Source organism: Bombus vancouverensis, chromosome 5 (assembly GCF_051014615.1).
Source record: "Bombus vancouverensis nearcticus chromosome 5, iyBomVanc1_principal, whole genome shotgun sequence".
NCBI lineage: Eukaryota > Metazoa > Arthropoda > Insecta > Hymenoptera > Apidae > Bombus > Bombus vancouverensis.
This window is the reverse complement of record NC_134915.1, coordinates 928284-954345: the sequence shown is the minus strand read 5'-3', so window position 1 is coordinate 954345 and position 26062 is coordinate 928284. Positions and strand designations below refer to the sequence as shown.

The 26062-nt window shown below is 29.0% G+C and overlaps 4 protein-coding genes across 11 annotated transcripts; 2 read left to right on the top strand and 2 right to left on the bottom strand.

Moving 5' to 3' along the window:
* The first annotated feature begins 207 nt into the window (after positions 1 to 207).
* Positions 208 to 7886, top strand: LOC117156427 (U2 snRNP-associated SURP motif-containing protein). 2 transcript variants are annotated; one of them, XM_033333423.2, is made up of 20 exons: positions 208 to 496; positions 568 to 607; positions 700 to 816; positions 889 to 985; positions 1246 to 1560; positions 1916 to 1980; positions 2287 to 2452; positions 2664 to 2827; positions 2983 to 3045; positions 3768 to 3811; positions 3898 to 4002; positions 4083 to 4310; positions 4397 to 4639; positions 4790 to 4976; positions 5074 to 5260; positions 5755 to 5888; positions 6074 to 6162; positions 6330 to 6489; positions 6608 to 6759; positions 7485 to 7886. In XM_033333423.2, the coding sequence occupies exons 2-20, from the start codon at positions 584 to 586 to the stop codon at positions 7762 to 7764; spliced, it is 2820 nt and encodes a 939-aa protein (XP_033189314.1). In that variant the 5' UTR covers positions 208 to 496; positions 568 to 583; the 3' UTR covers positions 7765 to 7886. The 2 variants fall into 2 exon arrangements, with proteins under 2 accessions (XP_033189314.1, XP_033189315.1); XM_033333424.2 differs by having other exon boundaries at positions 210 to 368.
* A 426-nt stretch (positions 7887 to 8312) lies between these two features.
* Positions 8313 to 11441, bottom strand: LOC117156445 (uncharacterized). 2 transcript variants are annotated; one of them, XM_076618845.1, is made up of 3 exons: positions 10084 to 11441; positions 9809 to 9976; positions 8313 to 9674 (listed from the first exon to the last, which is right to left on the bottom strand). In XM_076618845.1, the coding sequence occupies exons 1-3, from the start codon at positions 10112 to 10114 to the stop codon at positions 8827 to 8829; spliced, it is 1047 nt and encodes a 348-aa protein (XP_076474960.1). In that variant the 5' UTR covers positions 10115 to 11441; the 3' UTR covers positions 8313 to 8826. The 2 variants fall into 2 exon arrangements, with proteins under 2 accessions (XP_076474960.1, XP_033189370.2); XM_033333479.2 differs by having other exon boundaries at positions 10113 to 11441.
* A 400-nt stretch (positions 11442 to 11841) lies between these two features.
* Positions 11842 to 16390, top strand: LOC117156449 (very long chain fatty acid elongase 6-like). Of its 3 annotated transcripts, XM_076618849.1 has the most exons (4): positions 11842 to 12026; positions 12724 to 12862; positions 14477 to 14883; positions 15579 to 16390. In XM_076618849.1, exons 3-4 carry the CDS (start codon positions 14555 to 14557, stop codon positions 16114 to 16116), a joined length of 867 nt encoding a protein of 288 aa, XP_076474964.1. In that variant the 5' UTR covers positions 11842 to 12026; positions 12724 to 12862; positions 14477 to 14554; the 3' UTR covers positions 16117 to 16390. The 3 variants fall into 3 exon arrangements, with proteins under 3 accessions (XP_076474964.1, XP_076474963.1, XP_033189381.2); XM_076618848.1 differs by lacking the exon at positions 12724 to 12862 and having other exon boundaries at positions 11843 to 12026; positions 14480 to 14883; XM_033333490.2 differs by lacking the exon at positions 12724 to 12862 and having other exon boundaries at positions 11846 to 12026.
* Positions 16391 to 20489: 4099 nt separating this feature from the next.
* LOC117156434 (uncharacterized) lies at positions 20490 to 25863 on the bottom strand. 4 transcript variants are annotated; one of them, XM_033333443.2, is made up of 7 exons: positions 25649 to 25863; positions 23632 to 23829; positions 23107 to 23544; positions 22725 to 23017; positions 22187 to 22271; positions 21926 to 22000; positions 20490 to 21412 (listed from the first exon to the last, which is right to left on the bottom strand). In XM_033333443.2, the coding sequence occupies exons 2-7, from the start codon at positions 23684 to 23686 to the stop codon at positions 20655 to 20657; spliced, it is 1704 nt and encodes a 567-aa protein (XP_033189334.2). In that variant the 5' UTR covers positions 23687 to 23829; positions 25649 to 25863; the 3' UTR covers positions 20490 to 20654. The 4 variants fall into 4 exon arrangements, with proteins under 4 accessions (XP_033189334.2, XP_033189330.2, XP_033189332.2 ...); XM_033333439.2 differs by having other exon boundaries at positions 25674 to 25863; XM_033333441.2 differs by having other exon boundaries at positions 22725 to 23005; positions 25674 to 25863.
* Between the last annotated feature and the right edge of the window lie 199 nt (positions 25864 to 26062).

Sequence of the window (26062 nt, the reverse complement as noted above, 5' to 3'; positions counted from 1 at the left end):
CTCAAATTTATTACAGTAACAGTTTTAAGACTGAACACTTTTTATCTGTTAACACAAATACATAACTTATCTATATATACAGCCTACAGTACGTTATTTAATCAGACAGTACTAAAAGTAAAACATAATGTTTGATTGACGCACATCTTCTACCTAGCTTATATATGACTATTCATTGTATATTGTATATTGTATATACAATTATCAAACTGAACGAAGATACGATACGTGTTCAATTTATGATTACTCAATTCTTTAATGCAAAATGTATTGAAATACAAATGTTTTTAAAAATATTAAAATAAACTCTACATGATAATGTTTAATTATAAAAATTTTTAAACGCGTCTTTCAAATACAATTATAAGGTATAGATATTTCCTATGTTAATAACAATTTTTAATACTTATGGACGATGTAAAACTTCTTACATATGTTCACAAATTTTAATTATCATTTTTCATAAAATTTATTCAAAATTTTCCTTTGTTTAAAAGTAAGTACTATATACTAATATATCCTTGTAAATCACTATCGTTTGATGTTACAAACTGAAAATTTTTTTAGGTTAAATTATTTACAAATGGCAGATAAAGCTATTATGAAGGTAAAATTAAATAAATTTATTTCATATTTCAATTTAATTTTAGTATTTTTATATCATAATTGCACCCATTAATGATTATTTTAAATATATAGCAAATAGCAGAACAAAAGCTTAAAGCATTTTCTATTGGCACAATGGGTAAAAGACCATTGAGTAAGAAAGAATTAGAAGAACAACGTAAAAAAGAACAAGAGCAAGCTGCAGCTCAAGTAAGCAATACAAAATTAAAAAATTATAATTGTAAAGAAAGTAAACATATAAACATTTATTTGTATATATAGGCATTTGAAGAATTTGTAGCAACGTTTCAAGAAACACCTAATAAAACAACTAGCAAAGTTTGGGTAAAAGCAGGGACTTATGATGCAGGCAAACGACGTAAGTTAATCCTATTCTGTGAAATGGGAGATATATATTTAAGATAATCATAGTTTGAGATTTATGAAATATATTAGCAATTTTTGTTTTGAAAATAATGTAATGAAATATACTTGTTGAAAATATATTTGCTAAAGAAAAGCCATATAAATAATTTATGTTCTAAACTATTTGATTTATTACTTATTACATATTATATTGTTGATTATGATTGTTGTAACTTACAATTTTATGTGAAAATATATATATTTATTCAATAGAGGAAGATACACGCGAAAAGGGAAAACTTTATAAACCACAATCAAAAATATCGGAGCTTGTAGATAGCAGATCATCAGCCGAGCAAGCGCAAGAATATGCAAGATTATTAGGATCGAATGAAAGAAAATTAGATAGATTGGGCAAAAAGAAAAAGGAAGGCGAGAAGAAGAAAAGCAACCTTGAATTATTTAAAGAAGAATTAAAAATGATACAAGAAGAACGAGAGGAGAGACATAAATATAAAGGTGTAGTGAAAAACGTTATTTCTACCCAGTCAGAGGATCCAATGTTAGCAGCATTAAAATGTGTTGAAGGTAATTTAGTGATAAAGATACGCTTAATCACAATCTTACATAATTATAATCACTCATAAAAACTGTCTTAAAAAACATAATTGTTATTTTTTAAGCTAACATATTTTAGTGTAAATAATTATTTATTATCCCTATATTAACAATTTAAATTTATTAAAATATATTAGGTTGCACATCTTCATATCCTGATTCACGAAAAAATAATCTACATAACCTTATTGATGATCCACATCTCCTAGCCCTGATTTATGAGGGTAAACAGTACCCATTTCTAGAATTTCCTCTACTTAATTTTAAATGTCTGTTTTTTAGTATTAAAATTATATTAAAAATATAAAAATGCTGTTTTTCATAGATGGATCATTTGACAATGGCGATCCTAACACAACAAATCTATATTTGGGGAATTTAAATCCAAAGGTATAAATCAAGTTTAAATATTAATTTTGTATTTGGAATAGATCTACATCATAGATATATTTACATAATATATCTATATCACATTTCATTTATTAGAATAGTGTTTAACAAGCTTTACAATTTTTCTTGTAAAGTTTTGTAAAAATTGTACACTATTATGTAATTTATTTCTGTATACTATTATATATTACAACGAAATGAAAATTAATATTTAGAATTATAATTCTGTATAAAATATTCTATGTAAAAATTATTAATAGCAGCTTATTCTCATATATATATGTTTTATTCTTATGTTTAATGTAGATCACGGAACAGCAATTGATGGAAATATTTGGCAAATACGGACCATTGGCTAGTATTAAAATTATGTGGCCACGTAGCGACGAGGAAAAGGCCAGACAAAGAAATTGTGGTTTTGTTGCATTTATGAGTCGTAAAGATGGAGAAAGAGCATTAAAAAATCTTAATGGTGAAAAGATAGTTATATTATTTTAAATTTACAAAAAATGGTTGTTCATCAGTTAAATTAATGTTTAATATTTATGAATGTTTGTCGGAGTGAATATTTTTCCATTTCTTTTTAATGATTGAATACATTGGATATGAGTGAATATATATATATATATATATTATTATGATACGATTATACAGATATTTCATTACAATATAATGTTAATTAGGTCGTGACATAATGCAGTATGAAATGAAATTAGGCTGGGGAAAAAGTGTACCGATTCCACCTTATCCCATTTATATTCCACCAGCTTTAATGGAAATTACCCAACCACCACCTCCGTCTGGTCTTCCATTTAGTGCTCAACCACACCGCCGTGATAGACATAAGGTATATGATATAAACAAAATTAAGATATATTAAGGTCGTTGACCAAAAATATGGAGTTGTAACTTACATGATTGATCAATAATGTATTAATGATTTATAATTATTTATAAAAGAAATCAATATAAACCTGTGTAATTTTATAAATTTGATCGTAGATACCACCTCGCAATCGTAATCTTCAAACAGCAGACCCTCAGGAAAAAGAAAATTTTGAAAAGGTAATTCTTGTCCACTAGTAAAAATTTTTATTTTTTGCAAAAACATTTGTTATAATTTTATATATCAATGTTTTATTAGAAATTAATGTTTATGTTTAAAATATCCTAATAATAACAGTGCCAAGTAATATAATAAGAAAAATTGAAATAATTCTTACGTGCTTATAATATACAGAATGACGTAATTCCTTACGAAAAAGAATAAGAGAAAATGTAATATGACATTTTTTCATTCAAGATTTGGTCTTTGAGGAAGACGAACTTCAAAATTTACTGTATAAAAATAATGTAACAAATAAGTATATTACTATTTGATGCAAAGTAGTTCTGTTCAGATTCATTTTTATCAAGAACAATTTATTGATCTATTAAAAATATTTTCATTGTGACAGGATAGAAATCATGAGAATTTCTTTACTCCTTATTGTTTATATATATCTTATGTTTTAATGGTAAAGAAAATTTTAAAGACAAATTTAATTCTGTAATTCTTCTGTAATTTCTATTAATATCTATAAATTTAACATATCTATTTAAAATATAAAAATATGTTATTTATTATACATAATATTTTTTATATAAATAGTTTTTATATTTGCTATAATTTATTTGTTACAAATTCCATTATAACGAATTGACGATAATTATGTTTGGGATGGATCAATTTGGTCTGGAATGTTCAATTAACTATAACCATTGCACTGTAATGGGAATTATCATAGGTTTTACAAAATGCAGTTGTCAAAGTGGTTATTCCTACAGAAAGGTATGTTGTTATTTCTGCTAATTAAAAATAGATATACCACAGTACTTTGCTTATAAATATTAAAGAAGTAAGTTTTTATGTTATAGAAATTTAGTTATGTTAATACATAGAATGGTAGAATTTGTAATTCGGGAAGGTCCTATGTTTGAAGCAATGATCATGAATCGAGAATTAAATAATCCAATGTTTAGGTTTGTATAATGTCAAGTAACTATGAAAAGTTAATATTTTGTTACATTATATATATATATTAATGATATTTTAATTTTAGATTTTTATTTGAAAATTATTCTCCAGCACATATTTATTATCGATGGAAATTATATTCCATATTACAAGGAGATGGACAAAAGGAATGGCGCACTGAAGACTTCAGGATGTTTAAAGGTGGAAGTGTGTGGAGACCTCCTCCTATTAATCCATGGACACAAGGAATGCCTGATGAATTGATTGAAATGGAAGAAAGACAAGAACCTAGAAGAGGCAGTTTGTCAAACAGGTGTTACAAATATTGCAGCTCTTTACTAATTTTATTTATGATTATTAAAATCCTTTTTCAACATTTTGTTATATTTATATTTATAGCCAACGAGATCGATTGGAAGATTTATTACGCAATATATCGCCTGAAAGGATAAAAGTTGCAGAGGCAATGGTATTTTGTATAGAGCATGCTGAAGCAGCAGAAGAAATCTGTGATTGTATTTCGGAATCATTGTCAATATTACAAACTCCTGTTAATAAGAAAATTGCGAGATTATATCTCATATCTGATATATTACATAATTGCGGGGTAAAAGTAAATAATGCTACCATTTATCGAAAGGCGTAAGTTGTTTTATTTTAGTTATAAAATGTTTAAATTATAATTTTAAAATATACAAATTAGTGATTCATTAAGTGTATTTGTGTCTGTTATATAGTAGTTAATGTAATTGTTGATATGAATTGACATCAGTAAATGTATTTTTAATGCAGGTTTGAAACTCGACTTTTGGATATATTTAACGAAGTTCATCAAGCTTATAAACAATTTGATAGCAGATTAAAAGCAGAAGGATTTAAAGTTCGTGTAATGAGAATGTTTAGAGCATGGGAAGATTGGGCAGTTTATCCACGAGACTTTCTTGTTAAATTACAAAACACCTTCCTCGGCCTTGTTTTGGTAAATTTAACGCTGTATATCGTAAATCCTTCGTATTAACGAAATAATGGGAAGTAAGCGCGAAAGGTAAAAGTAAAAGGTAATTTTATTTTTATAGATAGATGAACCAGAGCCAGAAAATGATGAAGATATTGATGGAGCACCTTTATCAGATGTAGATGGAGATGGTGCAGAAGATTTGGATGGAGTACCATTAGACGGTGCTGCTCTTCTTAAGGGTGCTATGAAACATGGTTTAACACCACAAACAACATCTAATTATGATGACATTGATGGTGTACCTAGTAAGAATATTTGAATTGTACAGTGTTAAAACATGTGAACGATATTTATAAAGTATGATTCTGGACATTAAGACAATGACGAAAATTCGTGTACAAGAGTGTAATGACACTAATTTTTTAAATCATAAACAATTTAATTTTACGCTAGAAATACAGCTATATTAGCTACTGTAGGCCAATGGATCAGCTAACAAAACCTTTCTCTCTATTTTACTTACACTTTGCGTTCTGAGGGAACAAAGTGAGAAGCCTCAAAGCTTGGGTGCATGAAGTGTGAGCAAAATACAGAGAAAGGACCATCAGCTGATTCATTGATCCACGCCTACGCAATTGTCGGTATATCTATAGCACAAAACTAAAGCAAGCCTCAAGTAATATTTTTATTACATTAACTTTCTCTATAAATATCGCTTTTTTTTTGCACTGTGTATTTTTATTATTATTCGCTTTCATATAGTTAGTTTCATATAGTACATATCATCATATGTTTTCAGTGGATGAGGATATAGATGGCGTTCCTATGGATGAAGATGACTCTTTAAATGTACAAAGTAAAGAAGACGATAAAAAACCATCAATTCCTGCGGGTTTTGTACCATCTCGTTGGGAAACTGTTGACCCTGATCAGGTTGAGACAATTATTTTGCAAGAGGAAATTGTGATCTAATTGTAACAACAGTAAAAAATTGTAAAAAAAAAATGGCGGGGAAATGTCCTGTGATTAGCTATTTTTAAGGAAAATAGATCACGATTTCTTTTATAGTACTATTTTATGTTTCTCATTTTATAGAATAAGTTATTTTGTTATATTAGGTTGAAGCACAAGCTATGACAACTAGTAAATGGGAAGAATTAGGTCAAAATGATGATTCAAATTCTCAAGATACTAGTATGGATTCCAGGTAATACATAAATGTTCGACTGTTTCTTATTTTTTCAAATAATGTAAATATTACACAGCAATTAGATTAAAGAAATACTATATATACACACATCATCTTTGCATGTTTCAAGTAATAATCTGATGTTTTAATAAAATTATTAATTACAATAATCTTTAATTTGATAGTGGTAGAGATTACAATGAAGAAAGAAGGAGCCGATTGCGCGAAATTGAAGTTAAAACAATGCAATATCAAGATGAATTGGAAAGTGGCAGAAGGACACTAAAATCTGGTATGACGATTCAAGGACAGGTAGAACATTATAGAAAAAAACTGATAAGGAAGGTAAAATTTTCTGCTTATAACATTATTTTAAGTTCTAGTATAATCTAGTAGAATAGATTTTATAAGATATTTTTATCATAGAGTTTTTATTATACAATGACTAAATCTTTTATTATAGAGTGAAAGGGAAATGAAAGATGTAAAAAGCGAAGAACGTGACGATGAACGACGAAGAGAAAAAAAGCGAAGCACGACTCCAGAATCTCCGAGCCATTATAGAGATCGAAGACGGAATTCGACAAGTCCATCAGCTAAAAGTAATAGATATAGGTAAATATTCTTAAAAAATAATCTATCGCAGAGATTCCGATTCAATATGAAAAAAATATATAACAGAAAGATAGTTCAAACAACAGTTCATTGACATTACATAAAGAATATATGGGTATTAAAAAGACACTAATAATATCCTCTTGTTACAAAAGAGTTGATGATATTTTGTGTTTTTTTTTTTTAACAGTATCATACTTTATATTACATGTTAATAAGAAAAATTTGCAAATTATTCACTAATAAATAACGACTATTCGTAAAGCATGCACAAATAAACTATACCAAACAATTACAGACATTTTCAGAAAGTAGACAGTGATTAAAGTGAGTGCCCAAACTGCATCACACTTTCTGAAATACATTTTTGCTTTTTCTTCAATGAATTCTAATGCATTCTAATGAATTCTGCAGCTAAATACTTTACATATATGTTATATATTACAGTTTTAGGAAAATTTATGGACTATGATTTAAATACAAATCAAATTATTTTATCATGATTAATATATAATGATATAAATATAAATTGGAAGATATATCGTTATTTAAAACAATCTAAAATAACACCAATTTTGATGAAAAGAACTCGTCAAAATAGAACAGCCAATACGTGGAATATCCTATATTTAAAAGTGTGAAAGCAATTAACAGTTTCAATTATAAAATGGGCTTCAAACCTAGATTATAATATTATTACAAAATATTTATTCATTAAATTTCAGATCACGCAGTAGATCGCCACGTGGTAAACGTAGATCGCGATCACCATATAAAAAGAGAGTACCAATGACACCATCTCCGCCACGTATTCGACGAACACCTTCTCCTTCTTTTTCATCCAGAATATCTCGTAGATCACCCAATAGTGAACGAAATGACAGAAAAAGAAGGGCTAGATCACCATCATTATCACCACCACCTCCACCACGTACTTCGAAACATAGAGCTAATAGTCCCCCTTCTCCATCTTCACGCAAATATAGACATAAGCATAAATATTAAGATACTTTACATTTTTTCTATATTATAATGTTAATAGAATTACAAAACAAATTACGTTACAGAAATTGTTACATAAAATTAATGAATGCAATACTAATTGTGTATTCAATAGTTTACAATAATTTTCTGTTCTTTTAATGTTTTCCTTCCTACAACTATCTTTAAGTGAATTTATTTTATATGCATATGCTGTTTATATATATGGTATGTGACAAACATGTGCATAAAAAACAGAGCGATAGAATACTTAATTATAATAAAAAAGGATTCTATTTATACATATACCTTTATTTATATTACTAATATATAACCGCATTATATGTATAAAAAAAGTGTACAGATTTAAAACTAAAAGGTGACTTTCTTATTCCCTTTTGTCACTTTATTGTAATTATGTAGTTGAAAATAAAATTAATTAGAGTATTTGAAATATTTGAAAATTAAATTTCATTACATTGATTCGTGCATGGGCATACTTCAGATATTTTTCATGAAAAGTGTTACATAAAAATTTTGTCGGATTATACATAAATTGATTAGTTCATGTATAAATTTGTAACAAATATATTGTCAAAAAATGCTTTCTAATACAGTTTTAATTTCTATTATTTAAGCACATCCGATTAAATATATGTAAATAAATACATTATTAAGTTATAATGTTTAAATTCCTGTTCTTTGTAAAATAGCACAACAGTGACATATTTCGAAAGATGTATTTGCAAAAATTTGGTGTTCATATAACGAAAAACGATACAATAAATGAAAAACTTAAACAACTAATCCAACAATTACAATAATTCATTCCCAACATACTCCTAATATTTTCATGATTTCTTAATTGCACAAGTAAGTGTTTAATTAGATAAAGAAAATTGAAAGTCGCATAATACATTGTACTTTCATAAATGAAAAATGAACCCTTCTTTTAATTGTGTTAAGCATATTTTTAGTAATGCAATTACTTCATCACTTTTCATTTCTTCTGTTTCTGGTAAAACTCAGAAATATGCTAATGGTTGCTTCCATCTCTTCTCCATTTTTTTTCTTTGAATTATAGATTCAGACCCACCTCCGTATTGTGCTCTCAGCTGGTAAATGACATCCGCTTATCCTTAGTTTATTATAAACTGATGCAGAATTGTAAAATATCATTTTTGCTAAATCTTGTTCTTCGGTTGTATATGACAAATTTTCACCTTTCAGTTGCAACTTAATGAAAGTCCTTACGACGTTGCTTTTACACCCATGTCTATCTAAAAATTCATCCACAGTCTCTACTTTGCGCAACTTGTTATAAAAATGATCTCTGGAGGTTTTGATTCGTTTGACTTTTTGTTTCAGATATTTTAATTGTGCTTTTAAATCTCTATTCTCTTTCATGAGCTGAACACATTCATTTTCCAATTTCATTTCACAAAATGTTTTATTTTGAGAATTTTCAATTTGTACTTTGTAATTTGTCATTTCTGGTTCAATCATTACCCATTGCATTGTATCCTCATTGTCACAAAATGTAAATGGCACTCTTGTATAATTCAGCAATGGTTTATTAACATGTAATTCTTTTTCTTCTTCTTCTTCTTTTGCTACCTCTTCTTCTCTTGCATTTTGTTGTTGCTGTTGTCGTTGTTGGTAGTCGCGTTGTTGTTCGTCCCCTTTTCCTCCTTCTTCATTTCCTTTTTCCCCTTCTTCTCTCACCAGCTGTCTTTCATGTACATCCTCTTCTTTTTCTTCTTTATTTTCTAATATATCTTTTGGTGGTTGAGGTACAGCATCCATTTTCAACATTTTCCTTCTACTGATATTTTGTGTACGGTTTGGTTTAAACATTTCAGGTGAGAAATGTTCAGCACAGATACCCATTCTTCTTATGGTAGAGCTAGCATAATATTGTAGAGCTGGATTGCCTGATAAAGAGTAATAAGAAATATAAAATATAGGTAGCAACAGAAAGTAATATAGATAGAAAGAGTAACATTGATATAGAAAATTAACAAATGCCAAACATACATAACGTACAGTATCAACACCCTGTACTTACCAACTCTTGAAATCCATTCTTTACGAAGCGGATTGTTTTCTTTCGGAAAGCAATAAAGATGATTTCCTCGAAGTCGACTATTGTTACATTTTATGTAGGCGCAAATATCCACTAATCTAGCTGCTATGTTCCTCTGCAAATCCATAGCCTGAAAAAACCTAAAACAGACTACAAAAAACAGTATGCAAATTCAAGAAAATTTGCTCTTTTAGTACAAAGTACGAACGAACGAACGAATGAAACGAAGATTCAAATAAATGGAAATTATACTACACAGATATTGGTCATCCAACGTCGTTCATACATGCAAAGAATTAGATCGATTTAATTTTTTCGTCCGATTTGCTACGACTGAAGATACATGAGCTAGATCTTTCAAATGAAATTTCTAGTTAAAATTGTTCATAATAACAGTGTGGCCAACAGTTTAGACCAACTAAGTCTAAGCGAATGCTCGCTGTTCGCCGCATTTTAGTAAACTTTGATAAAATGAAACTGCAAACGAGCATTCGTTATTTAAATTTAAATCTAATTATATATAATCTAAATATGTGTAAGAAATCATTCGCTTATTACTTCGCCGAACTCCGAACGAATGCTTGATTACACTTTCATCTGATAATATGTTTTTATCCTGCAGCTTTTTCACAAATACTCTATTAATTTATAATAATTTATAATGCATTAATTAAAACTATTATAGCATTAATTCGTAGCAATTAAAATTAATGATCTATTTTATTCTATCTATTATCAACAAAATCTTTGAATTCTTTCAAATGGTATTTTATTTCTATTTAATTCTATTTTTTAGTTTTAAATACGGTACTTAATCTATATCCGCTCAAACCAAAGCCATCGATTTCTCACGCTGAAATTTCCGCTCAGGCCGATTTGATAATTTCACATAAGAAAAAACATTATCACGAAATGTTTCATAATTTATTATTAATTGATACGTAATTGTCATGTTTAGTGTAGTTATCATACCGCGAGTCATTAAAAGTTTTGCATTTTTAAAGTTTGGTACTTTTAGCCTACTGTATAGCTTACTTTAGATTTATTTAACATTGGTTTACTTAACGTGATAGCCATTTATGTCGAGATTGTTTGTTTGTGCGAAACTATGATGCAAGGTACAACGTAGATAATTATTCACCGCATATTTAAACGTATTAAATAAACATTACATTCTGCTATGTTCTTATACATGTGGATAATGAACAGTTGAATACGGAAATGCAGCAAGAACTTTGATTTATATTTGCAAATAATTTTATGTGCAAAATTGAATAAGACGTGTAAGGCATGGATATACGAAAAGCTTGCCGCGTATAACTTGCCCTAATATCGATACGCGTTTGTGAGATCCCTCATTCGCGAAAGGATCAGACTCCTTATCACCGCATTATTACGAGCAGTTCGCAAATCACTTTACCATTTAAAAGATGCGTAATTTATTTTTTTGTATATTTTTAAATTTCTGTTTAAACTTTCCAAAGTTTGTTGCTTGGACATTTATAACGGGCATATACACAACGGAGCCCCGAGTATAAAAGTCGTTGAATTATATTTTTAAAATCAAGGCTTCAATATTCTAACACTATTCTAAGAGGAGATAAAACCAAAATTGAAATTAATTTAATTAAACCTGCTAAAATAATTAAATATTGTAATCCATTTTAAATTCCTTTATTAACCCATCAGGGCTACGTCTGTACGTCGTACGGACTCTCCTTTCGTTCACACTGGCCAAAAACACTGGTCGCTAGTAAAACATTAGTGTAAAATGAGAATGAAAGTAATCCATCTGATGATTCAACACAGATTCATCCTTGAGGTTCACGCCATGGTCACCAGAGTATTGTATTGCAACAGTTAATTGTCCACTATATTAATAAGCCACAATACGTAACGAGGCTATATTTAACTTTTATATACATTATACATGTAAAGTTTACTATTATAATCACAATAGCAATGTCTCATTACAGTGTAAACAAAGATTTTAGAAAATAAGGATGTTTTATGTAATATGTTCATAAAAACATCCTAGAAGAAATAGACTGATGTTGAGAGTGGGATAGCCAATATATACTTGAAGCTTTTCTCCTTAAGTGACAGTAATGATCGGTTAACTGAGCATGTAAGAAGAAGAACGATAAGTGACTTCCTTTTTGTCTTGTCTTATTAGTTCCAAGTAATATTACACAGAACTGTAAGTATTAACGTTCAAGTATTCTATTTTTCAACAAGAAAAATCTAATCTGAAATTGAAAATCTGACCTACGATTTATTTTAACAGAGTAGATATGTAACGAAACAGTCTTGATAAGTTTATTTGATATATGACGTGAAATTTTATGACTAAATTATGCATATTTAGGCAAATAAATTCAGATGTTTGTCTGTGGTATGTTTCCTTTATACTTCCAGTAAAGCTATCATGTATTTTATTAAAAAGAGAAAAGAAAAAAGTTTATTTGATTATTCTCTGTGATATATCGGTTATGCCCCGTATAATGTATTGCTTTTTATAAATTGAGTTAATTATTTTCCCCAATGCACCGGCTATTCCCGAATTGTTTTGTGCAATTTACTTTAATATTTTTTATCAATTTTTAAGTTTTTAATAACGATACCTTTTCTCAACAATGAATTGCTAATATTTTATCGAATAAAAATGTAATCCTTCCACGTTTTGCTTTACTTTTATCGTAAAATTTATAATAGGAGCATTTACTCTGCGATCGACGTGGATACTCATCATTGCTTGATTTTATCTGCGCATCCCATAACGGATTTTTGAAACTAAACTCCGCGGTTAACAAGTTAAAATATATATATACGGATATTTTTGTATCATAAATTTACACAAATCGAAATTAATTTGAAATTACGTTATGGGTTAATAGATTACACTCAGCTAAGGTTGTCAATGATAACTTACCAACCGTTCGGTACCGAAGACGTCTGAATGATGGTTTCTAGCAATTTCGATTTACGATTATATAGCATGCAATGTACTGAAAATTTCAGTCATTCGTTACGCAAGTAATCAAATGAATTTTTAATACTTTTCATAATACTTTATAAGTAGGTATACGTTATTTATTCATAAACAATTCTATTTATTAGTATATTTATCAGTAATTTAGTATACAAGTATATATATATATATTTAATATTGAATTTAATTATTCGTAAATGTTTGTTTAGTAAAACTGTAGAACCGTCACGTTCCCTTTCATTTCGGTGAGTTTTGAATATATTTCCGAGGGCATAATTTTGAACAACTTCTCCCTGTATATGCAACTGTCGTTCGACCATAGTTTTCGAGATAATCGCAAAAAAGCTGTCGATAACACTACAGTGAATTATTCTGCTTATAGTTGCGCGCTCGTAACAGCGTATGAGTTCGTATTGGCTGCTAACAGCTTTTATTGCTAAACGAGACCTAACCCTTATCTTTTGTTTTTTTGGGTAAAACTCCGTCGCAACAGTATATGCGAAACTGTAAGAAATGTTTGTTATAGTTCAATTATTAAAATTGAATATCGTTTAGGTTAGCCCTTTGAATCCGGCCGGCGATGCTCGAATGATAAGAAGTTAATTATATGAATAGTACGGTGAACGAATAATTGATATTATTTTACGAAAAGAATAATTGTCCTTATTTTACAAAAGTATTGCTAGCCGTCGTGCGGCGGCTAGATTGAAGAAAACTAGGCCAATACACGTTGCGCATGGCACCTTTAAACTCGTCCAACCGTCGAAACACAACTATAGATAGAATTCTGTAATGAGAAAGAAGGCTGTAATGGTACAGGCAGCTTTTCGTGAATATCGCGGAAACTAAGCGAGTTCAGCCTTTACATGTATAGGAAAATGTTGTTCAAAACGTTGAATTTCGCTATATAAAGGCAAAAACCATTGAAATAGAAGGGTAAGTTAGCTTTTCTACAGTTTCACCTTAAACAGACTTGCCAAAGAAATAAAAGTAAAAAAATTCATACGCGCTAGTAATGTTCCCTAAAAAATTTTTCTTTTCCACTGCACCATTCATTACATACAAATAATGTTCCTACTTTGTACGAACTACTTTTATATTTTCTATTTATTTCGCGATTATGATTACGATCTACAATATAATTTACAGAAGTTTCTACCGCGTACGGAATATCGTATCTAATCTAAAAAATAATGAAAAGTAACCAGATTTCAAACGGGAAAATTCAGGGATTTTAATGCTCTCTACTCTAGAACAGTGTCATTTTATAAATGACAATCCTACACACAGCAGATTTGAACGTTTCGTTATAAAATTTCATATAGTATTTTAAAATCGTGTAAGATTGTTTGAAAAGCAATTTATTATTGAAATAATCTAAAGTATTTTTTTACAAACGTTACATTAATTCGTTTGATATGATCAATTCATTTGTTACCTGGTATTTTTATTTGTTCCTTAATTTCGATAGAAACGACTAATCTGCAAAAGTTACTCTGAACTATCATTCTAAATCTTTTGGATCTGTAATAATATTTTGTGTTAAGTATTCATTAAACATTATTAATTTGTTCTGTTAATATTTTATATTATTTGTAAATATTATATTTCCTGCATTTAAAAAAATAATTTCAATAATCGGGTTTTTTGCTTTTCAGTAGATTGGCAGCAGAGGTGAAAGTTGCACCTTTTCTTTAATTTTTTAACGACCAGCGAGTAGAAAAAGATATTCCAAAATGATACACAAATTGAATCACGTGCCGCTAACTGTACCTAATTACTCGTATGCCTTCAATTTTGAGAAAAACTTTGTTTACTCGGATGCCCTTACGACAATTACGAACCATTATCCGTACTGCTTCTACTATTCTGCCATTTATGTCATCCTAATTTTTGCTGGAAAGCATTACATGTCAAATAGGCCGAAATTCGAACTGAGAGGTGCCCTTGCCTTGTGGAATATATCACTTGCGGTATTTTCCATTTTTGGATTTCTTAGAATGTGGTCGGAAGTGTATCACGTATTAAGCTATCATGGGTTCTACCATAGTATCTGTGTACCTAGGTAATTTAACATTCGTACCTTATTTTAGCTTTCAAAATATTTTCCGTAGAATAATAACTTGAAAACTAATCATTAACTAAGTATGTATTGTTACAATTATTTACGAAAGCGTACTATCCAACGACCTCGATCACCTCGAAATACGTTCTTAAGGTCATCATTTTGAATAACTTTCCACTTGGTAAAAGTTGAAAGATAGCAACAACAACAACAGCAACAGCAACAACAACAACAACCATAATATACCCTTTATTCTGGAAAATTCTTTCGTACGGCAGTAAATAAGGCAGATATTTAGGTGATTCCGTTTGGCTGGTTCATATGGTATATTAACGTATTAAAACAGTCATTGAAGTAATCCTACGTTGTTTTATATTTGAAATAAGTTGGCTGTATTTTACAATTATAGTGCCTTTATCGTTTAATTTTTCGAGCCTGGACCTACTCTATATACAAAAATATTAGAACTTAACGATATTGAGTTTGCAGTGGTACTGCGATCGCGCTCGTTGGATACAAAATTAATGGTTGACGATTCATTCATACATATGACACGATTATCACGTTTCTTTATTATCGAATATTGCGGGCGGCATCCATCTCTCATCAAAGCGGTATATGAAATCAATTTACAAAATAAAACGATATTCCTAAAATGTTAAATCATAATAAAACCATAATTATGTTCTTTCTAGCTTCCTTACGCAAGATCCCGTTGCTGCATTTTGGTCACTGTTGTTCATCCTATCAAAGATCGTGGAGTTCGGCGACACAGTTTTTATTGTACTACGTAAACAGCCGTTGATGTTTCTACATTGGTACCACCATGTAACAGTTCTTCTTTACGCATGGCTATGTTTTGTAGAGACTACAGCATACGCCAGATGGAACTCTATAGTAAATTTTTTCGTTCACTCCTGGATGTATTCTTATTATGCTTTGAAAGCAACGCGCTTTAATCCACCAAAATGGATCGCCATGCTGATCACTACGTTACAGACAGTACAAATGATTTGGGGTTGCTTTGTAACTATTACGGCTTACAGCTATGTAAAAAGCGGTCAAGTCGAATGCCACATTAAGCCCCATAACGCGAAAATTGGTCTGTTGATATACTTGAGCTATTTCATTCTCTTCGCTAGATTCTTCAAACAGGCTTACCTGTCTAGCAAACGTGGAATGAAAGTCAAAAAGAAGAATAATATTAATGACAAGCTCATCAAAGCTAATTGAAGCACATGCAAATTTCTGAAAACTTTTTCTAGGGATGCATCCAAGTGACGTCTCTTGTAAATATTTTATCAGAATTATTTTACAAGTACATATATTTATATTTGTGCATATACATTTCAAGAAATGTAATAGATTTTTCAAGTCTTTGTTAACAAGTGTAAAATCATGAGTAAAATAATACAACATCAATTGTTGTACATTGAATTTAGCAATAAATTTCATGACAACTCGCTTAGTACGAGTAGAGGAATTAATAAAGATATTTTTAAGGAGATTTTGAAACCCTTTTTCTTTAAAAATGACTTTTCAAGCAATTATTCAATGAATCTATTTCGGAACGTTGTAACGTTTCTTTATAAAACAGTATGACAAAATTTTATTTCAGTGAAAATAAATATGTAATACGTGTATTTAAAAACGCGATATGCAATAAATGTTCGTTTAAATACTTTACATTTTATTAATGTGAATTGTGATTGGGAACTGCATAGCAATAAAAGATACACTAAACACAGTGAGACCTGTACAGCAAACTTGGCATACTTTTACTAAATTCAATAACATATTTGTATATGATATATCTATTATTATGCATGACAAGAAACATATAATGAATAGCGTGTGTTGCAGAATTTCTGAGCAGGCGAGCCGTTACCCGTTTTTTCTATATAGCTGCCTGTTACATTAGCTGTTGCTTCTCTTAACTCTAAGTTTCTGCCTAAATTAACACATTAACGTCGGTGTTATGTAGGAGACATAAAAAATCACGAAACTGACAAATCGCCGGTGATCTCTTCGCGTCGCAGTTCAAACGTTTCAAAATAAGGTGAAAAAATTGAACTTCGTACATGATAATAAAATTTATTATCACGTCATTTATTAATGTCACAGAGTGACGGTTTAAAGTGTTACAACAGGATGATTTAAAGAGTTACAAGAGACTGATTCAAAATGTTTTAACAGACTGACTCGAGCGCTTATTTTGGAGGAATTTTATATTGAGATTTTAGTCCCTCTGGACGGGTTGTCGTCTGGTGTAGTATCTCAGAGGCGCCTATTCCGTTACTATTTGGTTATTGTTTCGGTGGCTGTGGTACGCGGGATGTCTAGCCTATCCTATCCTATTACTGTTTCTGAGCGGGTAGTCTTCTTGAGCGTTAGTTTAAAATTAAAGAATTAACCCTTAACACACTTTTAGTGCCGAACTACTTGCTAATATCGTTGCGTATGCGAACCCACCTTATTATTAGCAGTACTTTATCTCTTGAATTTCTGGTTCCCCTACCAGACTGCTTGGCGGCCCCAAGGCACTAAGCTGCCAGCGCCTAAATGCCAACACCACACGGAGTTCCCAAGCAGTCACCACCCACCCATCTAAGGTATTATCCGTGCCCAGTGTTGCTTAACTTTCGTGATCGGATCATGCGGCCAAGTGCTAAGTTCAATTAAAATTAGCATACACAAGAACTTATAAAATTAGGCATTTGCCCTGTTTGGTCGTAATTTAGCATATACAAGAACCTATTGTATCTAAGCTTAAAGTTAGGGATCTGCCCTGTTTGATTACACACTAGCGTAATAGACAAGAACGTATTGAACTCTACGCTACAAGAATCTATTTAATGATGTAAGAATGATAAAATCGCGCGATAATCAAACTAACTGTAAGTTGCCTAAGAAAGAGAAATTAATTGTTTACAAAACATCGACAAGGCATCGCAACGGCCAAATATTGTTTGACATTATTTATTGAAATCCGCAAGTATCCCAATTATGAGATATAGCACGCGATGTATACCAGTATAATGATAAAGAAAACCTGACATGCATTAAGGTCTGCAGAGAATTATATACAATTCGAACTATTTCCATCACCTTCTCATAGCTTCAACTTTATTACAATCCGTTATTAAGATAAGCAACTCCTCATCGGACAGTACCACATCGATAGATTCCAACTAAAATCATACAGATAATAATAACATATATGAAATGTAATATTACACATAATAATAGAAGATTTTTATCAGATTTATCTGTTCCTTTATCATTTTGTTTTCTTTCTATCATTTATAGTAGTACCGATTGCTTATTACTTTGTTTTTAGAAAATTGTTGTTGTCATTATTATTATTTTATTACTATTATTAATTTCACTTTTTATTATTATTTATTAATATTTTATATTACGTTTTATTATTAATATTACTTTGTATTTTCGTTTTCTATTATGTTTACCTATGCTGTCGTTACATTAGTTATTAATATTAATGTAGTAATGGTAATGTACGTCCATTAATATTAATGTTAATTAATATTAATGTTAATTAATATTAATGAACGTACTAACATGTAATATGTATTTCGATAAATAAATAATTTAGTAACATATTACACTTATCATGTACTTACATACGTACCATCAATTTTATCATGGCGGCATTGCATTGCCCGTATGCGAAACACAGCGCAACATCGGATTGCATATTGTCATTTTCTTGTTATAAGACTACGGGAACTCCTTACCGAGCCATTAGTTCTTAAGTGTACGTGTATGATAACTTGTACGTTAACTTCACACTATTCGTATTGTAACCTTACTACGTAAAAGCTCTTTGATAATAAATATGCAAAAGAAAAACACAACACAAGATAATCTTACACGTACATAATCTTACGTAGCAATTTCACGGATGACTAAAAGAAAGACAGAGTGGGTGAGCGAGTTGAAAAAGCGATATGGGAATAGAAAGAAAACGCTGCATATGAGCCATCTTATTTCCGTGTCTACAGTAAATATGTGTAAAGTAGTAATACCGATCAATGAGCAGCGTCAGTGTGCGTATCTGATCAGACAAAGATACAGGAGACCTCTATGCAGCTTTCTTTCTCTATTCCCATATCGCATTTGCTTAAACGGTAATATAGAACACATGACATATGACTTGCGTACTCTATCTTTATTCTTCATACCTTTATGCTAAAAGTTCATTCACATTAATCAATTAATTGAATTCAAGCGGCTGGGATACGAAAAGCTTGCTATTTTGCTTGGTTTGAAATATTTTTCCAAATTTCTACGCTTGTTTTCATGATAATTAAGTCTCTTAACTTCAGGTAATTTGAAGCACTTTACTAATATATGATATATTATTGAATTTAAGATTCTTTCAAGTATCCCTTGGTTTAAAAGAAACAACAGCAAAAGAGGTTACTAACTAACATGTTATTATCAGTTTTCTTTTTTCTGATTTTGGTTCCTTAAATCAAGTTGACCTTTCCTAAATTCCATATTCAGTCGCTTTTTACGTATGCATGTATGTACATAATATTTTCATAAATAAACTATTCCCATCGTAGAGTTTTTCATTAAATATCCGTTTGAAGCTTAAATTATAAACTAATAATTGGACTACCTTCTTTCTGAACAACGTTTAAGGATATTGTTCATTTATTTTGGTCAAATTAAATTTAAGACATTAATATTTTATTTTTACATCTCTTGAGAGTGGAATACTGGAAGAAAATTTTGATCCTTATCTTACTTTTGTTTATTGATATGTACATTACATTAATTTCTTTTAAATAACTATACGAAATTTATTTAGAACTTTTATTCATTTAGATATCAACTTCCAATAAAATATTACAAAGATAAAATTTTTAAAGGTAATTTTATCTCTTTTGATTTCGGTTCCTTAAATCAACTTGATCTTTCCTAAATTCCATATTCAGTCGCTTTTTACGTATGCATGTATGTACATAATATTTTCATAAATAAACTATTTCCATCGTAGATGTTTTTCATTAAATATCCGTTTGAAGCTTAAATTATAAACTAATAATTGGACTACCTTCTTTCTGAACAACGTTTAAGGATATTGTTCATTTATTTTGGTCAAATTAAATTTAAGACATTAATATTTTATTTTTACATCTCTTGAGAGTGGAATACTGGAAGAAAATTTTGATCCTTATCTTACTTTTGTTTATTGATATGTACATTACATTAATTTCTTTTAAATAACTATACGAAATTTATTTAGAACTCTTATTTATTTAGATATCAACTTCCAATATAATATTACAAAGATAAAATTTTTAAAGATAATTTTATCTCTTAAACTTAAGTTACCATAATTAAACGGTTGTGTTTTAGCCGTTACTTGTGTCTGCTTTACAAACCTAAAAAATGTCATCAATATCGATATTGAATATTTTAATAAATATTATTAGTAAAATATATAAGTATTCATAATTACATTAATATTCATTCATGTATGTATAAGCCAAAAGATTACATGATTAACTGACTATTAAAGTATATAGGAAATTTCTTCACTTAGGATTGTACAAAATTATTTATGTAAGATCCTCCATGCTCGTCTAATTTATTATTCATTATATATTATTGGTTTTATACAGTAATATTTCATTTATTAAATATGGTAACTTGCTTATAGAAATATAAATTCTGCAATTTCAATAAATTCTAAAAATGTTTCTCACATTGGATATACGTACAATTCAGTAGATTATTTATTGTTTTTGCTTCCACGTTACTAAACTGTTGTTTGTTACTTCTTTTTCATGCTCACTATCTTCTTCATTATCATTTTGTAAAGTTTGTAATTTTCCATATTTAGCTTCAAGTTTCGCAATTAACTCAGTATCGTCAAAATTTTCGATTTCCTCCTCTTCTTCTTCTCCTTCATCCTTTTCTTCTTCCTCTTCCTCTTCTCCCTCTTCCTCTTCTCCCTCCTCCTCTTCTCCCTCTTCCTCCTCCTCCTCCTCTTCTTCTTCTACTTCTTCTTCTTCTTCTTCTTCTTCTACTTCTTCTTCTTCTTCTCCTTCATCCTCTTCTTCTTCTGTCCGTTCTCCTTCTTTTAACATTGTCTTTTGCACAATTCCTATTTCATCCGTTTGCTTCATTTGATTTTTATTGCTCTTATTTTTTTTGTTTTTTATTTCATTCCATCTTATATTTTGATTCCCCTCTTTTCCTTCTCGTGTTCCTAATACTCCTTTCTTTTTTTCTTCTATGTCATCTTGATTCCGTTTGTTCATTACTTCTCCTTCCTCTTCCCCTTCTTCTTCTCCTACCCCTTCCTCTACATCTCTCTCATCCCCCTCCTCTCGTTCCTCTTCTACTCCTTCCCTTTCTTCTTCTTTCTCGAACTCAGTATCTTTTTGCACAACAACCTGTTGTCCTGTCTTTTTACACTCTTCTTCTCCGCGCTTATATTTCTTTGTTTCTATTTTTCCACTTTTCTCTTGCACTTCTTTTTCATGCTTTCCTATTTTAAAAATTGTTTCGTCTTTCAATATAATTCTTTATTCCATATATTTTTTCTCACAAAAAATTAGTTTAGATCGATTTTAAACAGAAATAATAACTTCTAAACGTTAAAAAAGGTAAAGATTAATCACTATCATTAAAAGTGCATAAAAATGATACTTTAGCCTTCATTTAAAAGTATTTATAACAATAATTTCTTTGTTATTTTAAAAAATTTATATGTCCCCTTACAATGCCATGATATTTCTATGATTGATTCATGAAATAAAAGTATTTTTTAAATGAATTTTATAACTTTCTCAATTATATTTTAAGACATTGAATAAATGTGAAAGTTAAGTAAAAGTGTATTTAAATTTAACATACAAAATAATATTATATTGTTAAATATGAAAGATGATTCAGTAAATATTGTATAATTTTACAAGTCAGAAAATTGAAATTAGATCAGAATTTTGTCTAAATGCAATAAATTATACTATTTGTAAAACAAAAATGTTACAACATTTACCATTATTCCATCGTTTCACAAGGACAAAATGTGCAGCGACAATAAGTGCCACACCGACTCCAAACTTCATTGCCACTGCAACCATCAGATGTTATTTTTTATTGAGATTTCAAAAGTGTAATGAGAAATAAAGAAGATTCTAAAACTATGAAAATCTTTTATATCTACGTTATATTTTATGTCAAAATATGAGAGCATGGAGGATCATTTTACATTATGAAAAGATTCTAATGCAACTTTGACACGCAATATTTCACTTACCACTAGTAGATTCTTCTTCTATTTCTTCTATTTCTGGCTTTACATCTACATCATTAACATATTCTTCTGGTTCTGTGTTTTCTACCTAATATAAAGATGATAGTGTGATAATGTGCTACTATTTAAGAAATTGTATTGTAGAATTATTCATATAAAAGTGTACGGTAACGTATAATTTTTTAATTTTCTATAATGAATAAAATTATTAATAAATTAGTATCTAAGTAATATCTTTTGTAACTAATAAATTTTACATCTTTCAATAAGTGCTATTTTCTTTACATTTGTTATCAGAAAGAGAAAAATTTCATAAAAAATTATAGTTTCCTGTTTTATATATAAAGAGATAAAAATTAAAAAGATATAAGAAAATAATTTTTCAAATTACAATGAACACCAACATCTTTATATTCAATTATCGAAAACTCATTAAATTTTTTATATAGGAGAATACATAACATAAAATAAAGTATGTACAAGTAATATTTTTCATAAGTTTTATTACTTTGATAATGACGTCTAATCATATTAAGTTTACCTCTTCTAAAGGTTCTATATTGTCATCATTAATTTCCTTAACACCAGGAATGTCGTCTAAAAATGTCTCAAATATGTCTTCATTTCTTGGCATTTCTAATATTTTATCAAATTGGTTATCTACTTCATTTAAAACAGATTTTTCATCCGAGTCTTTCTCTGTACTAATACCATATATTTCTTCTAATACATTAGTATCATCAAACGTTGAACTAATATCATCATCTTCTAATGTAACTTCTGTGTGCTTCCTGTTTTCATATTTACTCTCGCGGCTTAATTCTGTATTGATATCTTATATTAAAGATTTAAAATTTATAAGAATATTCTGAATATACATTTATATTCACTACTATATTTTAATGTTTTGTATCATGTAATACCTTCTTTATTTGGAAAAATTTCACTTTCTTCTTCGTTTGATTCATTTTCAATTGCAGTTTCCTGGTCTTCCTCTTCTCCTTCTTCTTCTTGTTGTTCTTCTTCTTCTTCTTCTTTCTTTACTTCTTCTTCTTCTTCTTCTTCTTCTTCTTTTTCTTCTTCTTCTTCTTCTTCTGTAGATTCATTCAACATTTCATCATCCTGAACTTCTCCAGTTTCAGTTTCTGTATCAGTTTCAGTTTCAGTTGCAATTTCAGATTCAATTTCAGTTTCTGTAGTTTCTAACTTTTCATCGTCTTCATTATACCTCCTTTCATCTTCTATTTGTTTAGTTTTTTCATTTTCATTATCATGTGATTCTTCATTAGATAGAGATAAAGAATCATCTACCCACCCATCAAAGATAAAGGCCCAACGAGAAGACTCTAATGGTGTACTAACTTATAACATGAAATATATAGTGTTGACATAATACATTAAATATAATAAGTGTAATTACATTAAAAATATAGAGAAAGTTTACTTACTGTCTGTAGTACCTCTGTGCTCAATAATAACTACACCGATTAAGCCAACAAGCATTGTTAAGACAGTAAAGAATATGATTCGAGCACACCAGTGTCCACCTGTAGTACTTTCTTTATAAATATGTATAGTTACGTTGTCTGTTAAATTTTCACTAGCATTTCCCACTGTAGGTGATGGTATAATGTTATCTTCTTCATCTAAATATATTGAAGTATAATATATTGAATAGTTAAATGACAATTACTAATTACTGATAAAATGATTATTATAATACGGTATAAAAGTTATTGTAAAAAATATTGCATATTGTACATACATGCACAAACATAAGTATGTATGTGCCGTGCGTATACAGATTGTATACAGCGTGTATATAGATTGTAACGTGTTTATGTGAATTAGAAATTGAAATATGATCGAGAAATTTGTTAACATTATATTATAAAAATTATTTTTAAATGCCAGAAAGAATAATGCTTTAGTTTACTCTTATTTTGTTTATTTAAAACCTTTCTAAATAGTTATCAAAAAGTTCATTTGTTATTTTTACAAAAATAATAATAATTTAATATCAATGTTAATAATGAAGTCAATAATAATTATTATTATTTGCGACATTATTTTTTTACGAAAAGTTTATCAGACATTGTTTTCTGTAATAAACTTTGAGATAAATATAAAATAAATAACAATTTAACAACTTAATAGACAAACTTTAAAATAATACCAAGCAAAATACTGTCATTTTTGTAAATCATTATTATAAAAGAGCACTTTTACAAGTATTCTCTAATATTGAAAGTATGTATTTCCACTAACACAATATACATCACGAATCTATATTTATTACTTTGTTTATTCATCACAATAATCTGTTACTTGTATATTTCTTCATTGAACTAATAATCAAATTAAAAGTGTTAAATTAATATTTACTATAAATAGCAACGAGTTGTACAAATACGTAAAATATATAAATAAATTGACGAAAAATGTTTTTGGACTGGATAATATAGGTTGATCTATTTTTGAAAGCCAAAAGCTAGGCTGATCAAACTTCTAAGACCCTGTATTTTCTAATTTCAGCAACATTGCCAAATATGCCTGAAAATATCTGAGGCTTTACGTTTAGTATAGCATTATCGTAACACGCCCACGACGCAATAAACAATTTAAAATATAAGTTCAAAATAAAATTGTATTATTTTGTGATATTTCGCAACAAAAAGCATAAATATAAATAAGAAATTTTCACTGATTTCATATTTTCAAGCAAAAATAAGCGACATATATATAAAAATTACATATACGCTCAGGCGCGCAACTCGCATATACACGCACGTGCTTGCGCATACATACACATACGCACACATGTATATACTATAATTTAAATAAGAGATCATTGAGTTTCACAAATCTTTTTCGTAAAGTTCCATCAAGGTATATAGTAGCAAATGAATCACATAGTAGCATATAAAAGCTAAAGTTAACTTATGATGTCTGAATAATTCTTTAAGATATTTTTTCACTATTCTAAAGTTCTTACAATTCTAAATAATGGGATTCACAAAATATTTTATAAAGAATGTGCAAACTATAATTTATAATTATTTAACAAATGTATTGTAATTGTCCAATATATAAAGTATATTATGAAATGTGATACGTGTATATAAGTATATACACTTAATGCGTATGTATGTATGCATTATATAATATTTCAGTATTAAAACTTGTAAAATGAAGCATCAACAAATAATATTCAATAAATATTATCATTTAATAACATTTTCCTACAATTCCTCTTTCGTATTTAAAACAAAATAATGTATGTAATATGTTTTATATATTTTAGAAAATAAAAAAAAATAACAAAAATTAGTTTAATATATCCATATTTTTTAATGTATAAATTTCCTGTGATAATTTTAGAAATGAAAATGAAAGCATTGTCACTTGATATTAGTAAATACAAAAGTTAGAAGTTGAACGTTGAAATTATAATAATTCTCTCACACTTTCAGTATCCTATTTTTTTTACCCTTTTTACGTTTTTTCTCTCTCCGTTTCCTTGCTTGAACATCACCAGACATCTTCCACTAGGAAATATAACTGTACTTTTTACAATCTGAGAAACGCCAAAAATTAAGTTTTTAAAAAGTCGAACACGGAACCACGTCTATTATAATTTGATTTGTAATGACTTCAACAAGTGTTGACATAATACGAAAATCCCTAGTTACTATACTTGAACGTTTCTTTACGGTGTTAGTTCTCAGCAGGTTCTCAGTATTTTCCAAACCTTTTCCATGTTCAAAATTTCAGAAAGGATATGTAATGAGATATGTATAACAGAAGCTAGAAATTACAAAGAACTTAGTGTTGTATAAATATGTAACACGTTTGTAATGTTTATTATAATTTAATACA